Source organism: Limulus polyphemus, unplaced genomic scaffold (genome assembly GCF_000517525.1).
Source record: "Limulus polyphemus unplaced genomic scaffold, Limulus_polyphemus-2.1.2 Scaffold137, whole genome shotgun sequence".
Classification (NCBI taxonomy): Eukaryota; Metazoa; Arthropoda; class Merostomata; order Xiphosura; family Limulidae; genus Limulus; species Limulus polyphemus.
This window is the reverse complement of record NW_013665747.1, coordinates 814,323-823,604: the sequence shown is the minus strand read 5'-3', so window position 1 is coordinate 823,604 and position 9,282 is coordinate 814,323. Positions and strand designations below refer to the sequence as shown.

At 31.7% G+C, this 9,282-nt stretch overlaps 1 protein-coding gene across 1 annotated transcript in view; it reads left to right on the top strand.

Moving 5' to 3' along the window:
- LOC106474263 (sodium-dependent phosphate transport protein 2B-like) overlaps positions 1–7,973 on the top strand; it is a 10,322-nt gene extending 2,349 nt beyond the window's left edge. The window contains exons 3-7 of the mRNA XM_013934956.2: positions 1,361–1,633; positions 2,174–2,365; positions 3,349–3,467; positions 4,004–4,112; positions 4,573–7,973. Coding sequence (XP_013790410.2) covers positions 1,361–1,633; positions 2,174–2,365; positions 3,349–3,467; positions 4,004–4,112; positions 4,573–5,573 — 1,694 coding nt within the window. The 3' untranslated portion in view covers positions 5,574–7,973. The remainder of the gene's footprint in view (positions 1–1,360; positions 1,634–2,173; positions 2,366–3,348; positions 3,468–4,003; positions 4,113–4,572) is intronic.
- Positions 7,974–9,282: the final 1,309 nt, after the last annotated feature.

Below are 9,282 nucleotides of genomic sequence, written 5' to 3'. Positions count from 1 at the left end.
TATCAAACATACTGTTGGTGTGAACGTGCTTTGTAGTCACTATGAGAAAAACCTATACACTATATTGGAGTGGAATTATCCGAAACTAGTATAATCCAATAACACACGTTGATCAAAGAGTAAATTGAACTGGACCTACCTTGAACTTAGACTTGGAAATTAAACAGTTTTTGGAATACTAAGCTTATTCGTTGATCCTAGTTTCTAGTAAAAACGCTGAGGTTATTAATATTTACAGTACACCTTCGGTAATAAAGTTTTGTCACTTTCTTTCGCTTCTAATCACAACAAATTGCATTCAGGGAAACACCTTTTTTTTAATCTTGTATGTTAGCCACTTCTGTTAAAGTGTTACTGAATGTTTCACTTATTATGAATAGTTAAATCTATATAATATTGAATATAGTAGCAAAGTACTGTTTTATAGATTTAAAGGTTTTGTTGTTTGTTTTTCAAAAGATATTGGTTTTGGATACAATAATATGGATATAAAACAATAAACGAACCATTGTGTTTGGCTCGTTCATCTTCGACTTTAGTCTGTTGATCTATTATCTTCCCATTTTCCGAAGTTAATGTTTACTGTTGGCCTTAGCGACGATTTTAAATTGTCCTCTTCTTATTGGTTTATTATACTGTATAATTACTGACGTAAAGTGTGCATTGAGCTTTCTTAGGCAAATAAACCTTACCTAGAAATACCGGTACACACTTTGTTGAATACAAAACATTAATAAAAAGGTATTTTTCTCTGGACCACTATGGTTTTAAGATTTACTGTTATCACTTTTATGTCTGCCAAAAGAAATATTTCAACCTGTGCGACACTACCTGGACTTTAGTTAGTGTGAATTGGCCCATGAATATATAAACTCTAACAACAGTTATATTTTATGAAAATTATTTCGGAATTAGATATACTCAGTTGTGTACTTTTATTATATTTATTACAGTATAATTGTATACCTATAGTTATATCTTATGTGATTTATCGTATTTTGGCAAGAATATTCTAAAGAAACGTTTACTATATGTTTATATTTTTTCTTATGTATATATTACGCCACGTGTATTTTTTTGTGATGAATGCTTGTTCTCTATCTCTTCGTAGGTCAGAACTATGCATATAATTTTTATATAATGTTTGTACAACTGTAGCTGCGATTGTTTCTATTTAATTGTTTTTTTTTCTTATTCGTAGGTATAAGGAAATATTATTTTAAGGTAAGTATTATAATTAATAAATCCCATTTCGATGAGTATTTTATTTCTTAAATTGTGCATTTAAAAAATGTTACAAAATATGTTACAGAAGGTGCAATGGAATTTATGATTATATTCGTTCTTTTTACTATTACAGACCTCTCCGGATCAGGAAAAGCTGTACGAATACTCCAGTCTTTTCTCAAACTTGGAGCCCTGTTGTTACTGCTGTACATATTCATCTGTTCACTGGACTTTCTTAGCTCTGCATTCCGTCTTCTTGGAGGAAAAGTAGCAGGAGATGTTCTTTCTAAAAATGAGTTGTTGTCCAACCCTGTCGTGGGATTAATGATCGGTGTTCTTGTAACTGTTTTAGTGCAGAGCTCATCAACTTCTACATCAATTATCATCACAATGGTGGGGGCTGACTGTAAGTATGGTTTGTGAATACCTTTTCAGACATCAGGGTTAATCTTCAATGGTTAGCTAGTCTATTAATTATTTTTTTAGTTAGCATCATGATAGTATCCTATAAGTATAATTCTTTATCCAAGAGATATATCTTTGTATTTCCATGGGTACAAAAAGATGGATGTGTATAACCTGATATAACCAGTAAGGCTTTATTTTTCGTTCATATTTTTAGTCAAGGATTTAAATTCCCAAAACAAAAATATATTAAAATAAAAATCAGATATAAACAAGGTTCGTGTTATCAGATTCATTATGTTGAAAATATAATACAAAACTGGTTTTCTTAAATCTGAAAATTGTTTCAGCTATTGGAAGAGATAATATTTAATATATTATAGAATAACCGCGCATATGATAAACGTCTAAAAACTGTATTTTCTGAGAGAAGAAAACAAATTGAAAAACTTCGACTATCAGATTTTTTGGTTTTAAATACAATATTCAAACATTAATTGTTAGGGTGGAAGTTTACATTTTCCATTATTTTCTTCCTCAGTAATAAAAGTGCAGAGTGCCATCCCTATTGTGATGGGAGCAAACATAGGAACTTCCATGACAAATACTGTTGTTGCACTGATGCAGGCATCAGAGAGAAACGAGTTTCGTCGGGCTTTTGCAGCTGCTACAGTACACGACATGTTTAACTGGTTGACAGTAATTTTCCTTTTACCCCTAGAGGCCACTACAGGTAATTCCATGAAATGTGAAAATTAAGGTAATTAAGATTAAACTAATATAGCATAAAACACATTAACACGAACACATAATCTGTTGAGCTAATGTATGCCAACAATAGAAATTTCCTACAAAATCATGATTGCAAAAGGTTTTTGTTTTGGATATTCGCACAAAGCTAGACAAGGCCCACCTATTGTAACCATCTCTAATCTTGAACTTATAGGCTAGAAAGAAGGAAAATAGTCAACATCACCCACTGCCAATTCTTGGACTACTCCAGTCAAATAGTGGGAATTGACAGTCAGTTGTAATGCACCTGTGGCTTCTAAGTGAGGAGCCAAGCTTTTTTTTTTTGTGGCAATGGGACACGAAATACATGGATCCTTGGATCTACAATCCATGCCCAGTCTGCTTATGAAAGAAAATTTGGCATTTCTTTTCATATAATAACTTTTTAGTAACACTCATCTTTCCAAAAACAACTCAAACATTGTGTGCTCTTCAAACTACAATAAATGGATTAGTTACAACACATTTAATTGAATTAATTAAAATTTTAAAGTGACTAACAATCGTTTAAAATTTTTTTATTAAAAAATACACAACTTGGCCATTTCTTATTAAAAATGCAGCCTGATTTTAGGCAGTTATAAGATAACGTTGTGGTGAACAGATTTTTTGAAATCCTTCAATGTACATAATATAAATTTGGAGAAACAATTGTGATGACCACAGATGTTTAGATATTACTTAAGAAATAGTGAATTTTATATTTCTTTCAAAATATTAATGAAAATATCTTGGAAAATGTTAGTTTTGTAATGCTTTTTCACAGAATTTGTTATTGCTCTTAATTATTTTTGTCAAGAAATAGTTTGATTTTTAGTTCATTTTTTGTACATTTTTACTTCTTAATTTAGCTAGAAAATTTTGTTTATCCTATTACTTTGATGTGTTTTTTTCCTTTAAACTGATTACTGTTTTCTTATATAGGATACTTATACCATCTGACAAGTGAAATCTTGAAAAATACAAAGTGGGAGCAAAATAAAGAAGCAGATCGGGATTTTCTTAAAAAGCTGACCAAACCATTCACAAAAACTATAATTCAGGTATTGTTCAATATTTTTCTTCATTGTTTTTAGTTTCATTCATTCGTATATGATATTCCTAAAATATTTTCATGTGAGTAAAAATAAAAGAACAAAATGGAAGATTCAGTCTCTACCATGAAATTAACACACAAATAATGAATTTTATTCTCAAACCTCTTACAATGAAAACATTGGAATTTTTATTAGAAACTCTCAAGTGAATGGATAATACATACTATTCAATCATACAAGTGATTGCAATTAATTTCAAATAATGGAGTAAATCTGCATGCAGTTGACTAGAGCTTAAATCAAACATTCAATTTCAGAAGTTACTTTATTTGATTCTTAAATCTAGGCAAAATTTTGCTTACTTTAAGACTAAAATCCCATGATTAGTTAATTTTATGAAGAGGTTCCAAGATTATAATTTTCTTTAATTAGAACTTATAATACTGTTATAGTTTTTCATACATAAGACCTTCAATGTAGTCAGGTTTAATAATTTTGATTTGGGAATTTGTTTATTGATATGGATTGCTTCCTCCATGTAGCTTGACAAAAGTATTATAACAGCAATAGCCAACAAAGATGAAACAGCCAGAAATATGTCTCTCATCAAACGATGCTGCAAAAAGAATGGAACTGATTGCATCAGTGAATGTAAGTGAAAATACATGAATTCTTAATTCTGTTTTCCTAATTGTGATGTTGTTTATAAGTATCTTATTAACACCATTGGTTTAACTAAAATTTATTTTTATCACTTATATGTTTTGATAAAAGCACTTTATTAAATGTTATCAATTTTTTTAAAGTTTTATTATAAGGTAGTAAATTAATTCTTGCTCATGTGTTTAAAAATTAAATTGCACTATGTAATTGAATTTTAGTAGATAAAAGAGAGGCAGTTACTACATATTATTCTTACACTGTTAGAAAACAGGATTGGTTTTTAATTTTTTGATAGTAATAATATGGCATTGAATATTTATAACATGAAATTCAAATATTGTACATATTGCCTTGTACTGAAATGTCACAAGTTAATTTCTAAAATTACAGTTTACTTTATCGTGTGTTTGAAATACCAGGTGATATATATTATATATTTTTTTTGCAGGCACTTTTCTTCTGAAAGACTTGAATTGGAATGATTCCTTTATAGGACTTCTGTTGTTAGCAGTATCTTTAATTCTTCTCTGTACCTGTCTCATCTTACTAGTCAAACTTCTCCATTCCATGCTGAAGGGTCGCATTGCTGTTGTCATTAAAAAAATAGTTAATGCAGATCCCCGTTTCCCCTTCTCCATGTTTGTAGGTTACATTGCCATTTTTATTGGAATGGTCATGACTATTCTTGTGCAAAGTAGCTCAATTTTCACTTCTGCACTTACCCCTCTAGCAGGTATTGGAGTCATATCCCTGGAAAGGATGTATCCTCTAACCTTAGGGTCCAACATTGGTACAACTGCAACAGGGATTCTTGCAGCTTTGGCAGCAGACAAGGCACAGATAAAAAATGCACTCCAACTGGCATTCTGTCATTTGTTCTTTAACATCAATGGAATCCTTCTGTTCTATCCTCTCCCTTTTATGCGTTTCCCTATTATCCTGGCAAAGCAGTTGGGTAACATCACTGCTAAGTACCGATGGTTTTCAATCCTGTATCTCCTCATGATGTTCTTGTTGATTCCTGCTATTGTATTTGGTCTTTCAGTAGCTGGTGCAAATGTTTTACTTGCTGTAGGACTTCCTATTCTGTTGCTGTTCTTCCTTATAATTGCAATCAACATTATCCAGCAAAAACGCCCAAGTATTCTTCCATTAGTCTTGCAAGATTGGAAATGGCTTCCAGAGTGGCTACATTCCCTGGATCCTTTGGATCGAATCATTTCAAGATTATTTGGAATGTGCAAGTTTTGTAGCTTTATTACTAACACTTCCAGAGCTCATGATGCCAGTATGTTACCAATACCAGCAAATCCATCCCAAATAAACTTCTTAGATACTCAGCGTTCATCTTCTCCTTCAAGTGATGTTATTGCTTTGCATGGTGTGGAACATAATGCTTTTGGCTGGAATCAAAAGAAGTTGTTATCTGCACCAAACACATATTTATGAAGTATCTTTGTTTTATAATGATTATTATAAAAGGACAATTCTCAAAAGACTAAACCTCATTATGTTTTATCTGTATGTGTATAATAATGTTGTTTAAAATCCTGAGGCATAAAAATAAGAAATTATGATAATTATCAGTGAACAAGTTCGTAAAATGGGGTTTGAGCTGATGGTTACTGGTTTATAAAGCACATTAAGGCATTTTAACAACAGTTTTATCTTGTTATCAGTTTTATAGCAGCAAACTTTTGTATCTAAAACATTGTTAAAATATGTACTTTAAAAATCAACACAAGAACTTTTTACGTACACTTTATGCTTAGTTGTAACGTTAATTATTTTTTTTATCAGTTGCTACAACAGCTGATTCACATTTATTGTGTCGTTTTGTTCACAGTTCCACAATATTCTTAGAAAAATATTACAGAAATATTGAAGTTAAGAAAAAATTAATAGACTAACGATATTTTGAAAAGATTTGTACAGAGTTTAACGGATAAAAAATAGACACAAATTAGTATATACATTCTTAATTTAAAGTCGTAACTACCACCCATTGTCATGAATATAGCATTTGTAACAAAAAGGTGCAGCTACCACTCAATTTGGTTGATATAACACTAGTAACGATTTGTTAGTTTTTATTATAGCAAAGCCATGTTGGGCTATCTCCTGTGTCCATCGCGAGGATTAGAACCCCAAATTTTAGTAATATACGTCCATAGACTTACCGCTGTTTCACTGGGGGACCGCTTGTAATGAAAAGGTGTAATTAACAACCAGTTTAATTGATATAGCACTCATAATGAAAGGGCATAACTACCACATCAGTGTGACTTATGTATCAGTTACTCTTGAAACGAGTACATTCTTATATCAAATTAGAAAACAAATTGCACAACACTAAACGTATAAGTGTTTTTCTTTTTTATTTAAATTTTTACAAAAGGCATAATTATAATATTTTTACTGGAATTTATGGCACTCGAATTTCAGAAATTTGCGGAAGCGTTATTGTTCGAACGTGGTATAGGTAATGTGATAATCATTATTCATCAGTAGATGTATCATATTTATGTCTGATCGTAAAAGAAAATTGATATATATATATATATATATATATATATAAATAAAAAAATAAGGATGACTACTCTACCGCTCTTTACTAGTATTAGCCCCGAAACTTGTGCTCAAGTTAATCAGTAAGTTTTTCACAGTCGATTTATTTTTTATGCTTATCAAATACTTTTCTATTTAAGCATTCCAGATTGTAAATTACGAAAAAACATTTGTGCGCGAAGATAACTTGCTTTTTAATTCTGCACCTGACTTGTCTGTTGATCAGTAGTAATATTTTTGAATTAATAAAGACAGAAACTTAGTTGAAAATTTTGATCTAATTGTCTTTACAATTTTGGTAACGAAGCATGTAAATGATGGAAGTCATAAAAAAAATCACAAGTAAGAATAGCGTATCACTTGCGTTTGGTTTTGTATCCACCTTTCAAAATTAACTTGTTCTTGCGTCCTGCATCTTACATTATAGATTATCATATAACCTAATATTCATTAGTATTTTATCTTTGAAATACACTGTCATTTAGTGAAATATTAACTTAAATTTTAAGAAACGAAAAAGAAGGAAACTGGGGAAGTTCGATGCATAGCTGTTATTGGTCTTCCCACCGAATATTTTATATTTGTTCGTAACTTACAAGTGTGCAGGTTTTGCTGTGTTGTAAATAATACAAATATTTTTCACCATTTACTTGTGCTCAAATATGCCAAACGATAAGAAACATTTGACATGATTGTTTGTTTCTTTGTAATTAAACACAAAGCTACACTATGGGCCATCTATGCTGTGCTCATACCGGGTATCGAAACCCGTTTTTTAGCGTTACAAGTCCGTAGACTTGCCGCTGTGCCACGGGAGGGCGGGTCGTTGACACGACAGTCAAATAATTTTATCAAAGTTTTTACTCAATAATAAATGTTTTAATTAAAAGGATTTTTTTAAGTATTCGTTGATGTTAGCAAGATTAGGCTTCACACTTGCATCACTTTATATTTTGGACTAATTTAGCCCGATTACAGCATTTTATTTTGTCTAAGTTGTATATAAGCCTTTCATTATACGTATATATATATCTTTCTTTCTTATAAAGTGTATATAATTGCTGTTCAGTAAATAGCAAAATCATTCTATTTATCAAATACTCCTAAAGAAGGTAAAAAGACTATGTAAAAAAATTATAATAAATGAATGATTATTGGCACAAATAATACAAAAGGAATATGTTTCTTTGTATTTTGTCGCTAGATATTTTTGTAAGTCGTACAAAGCGTTTATTGTAGGTATAAATGTAGATGAAAGCCACAATAAAATGGAGAAAAATTCTTGTTTGTGCTACTTTTTTCATTTAATAACCAATGAATTATCTCACACGAAGTTAAGGTTGTGCCAAATGGTAAATAAAACATACGATTCACTAGAAAAAAGAAACTGAGAAAATATACAAAAATTTAAAGTTGCAGTAAAATTAAAATTTTGAAAGTATTACTCCATATTTCTAGTCATTATAATTAGAAATTTTTATTTTCTTACATTTTTACCAAAAAATTATACTTTAATAATCAATTAATGAATAAAACCTTTTTTTTTCATCTAACAAATAGATAATTGTAGCATGTACTTATGTGGTTTGTTACACACACTGGATTTCAAACTAGCTAATTTAAAATATTACTTTTTTTATTTACTGCTTTTAATTTCACGCAAAGCTTCATGAGGGCTATCTGCGCTAGCCTTCCTTAATTTAACGGAAGGCAGCTAGTCACTGCCAACTCTTGGGCTACTCGTTTACCAACGAATAACGGGATTGACCGTCATCGTGGTGCAGTTGGGTAGGCCTTGTGTGCCATACTTTCCAAGTCCTGTGCCAGCTCTTGCAGGCTCTCCCCTTTAGCACGGACTCTCGTCCTAAACCTAGCCCTGTGGACTTCGAACTGATTTTGAGTTCTAGAGCCGCTACCAGTGCTCTATGGTTGTGCCTGTCATCTGCTGACAACTGTCCAAGTATTTCTAGTGGTTATCACTTCAGGCTCGTTGCCAGATATACTGCTTTCTGCTCCTCTGTCCATCCATTCATCTCTGCCAGGAGCTCAAATTGTGCTCTATATGTTTCCCACAGTGCCTTCCCATTGAATTACTGTGGCTTCCTTCGTACTAAATCACCTCTATTGCTGACATTCATATCTGGGATGTGACTTCTAACAGGACTGAAGATGTCTGCATTAGGGTCTAGCTGCGGGGTCTGGAAAGAGCTTGCCATTGTCTAGGGCTGATTAAGTCGATGGTTAATGTATCCTCCTTGTGTAAAAGACAATAGATCATCCTTTAATGTATATAATTCGCTTTGCAATTTACCAATGTTTTCCACTTGTACTTCTTGCCACTGTTGTTGACTTTCCTGCAACTGTTGGAGACTTTTTTTCCTGTTTCCTTTCTTGTTCTAGTTGCCACTGCTGTAATCTCGCTTCTTGTTTCTTTTCTTTTTCCTCCAGTTTCTTTTGCTTTTCTTGTATTGCTGCCGTCAAATCTACTAAGCTGTGGTTTGATTTGCTACTTCTCGTTTCCATCTTCTTTTTTTTTTTATCCAGCTTCTGACACCAATTTGTTACGTCTCTGGTCGTTAGTTAATTTTCC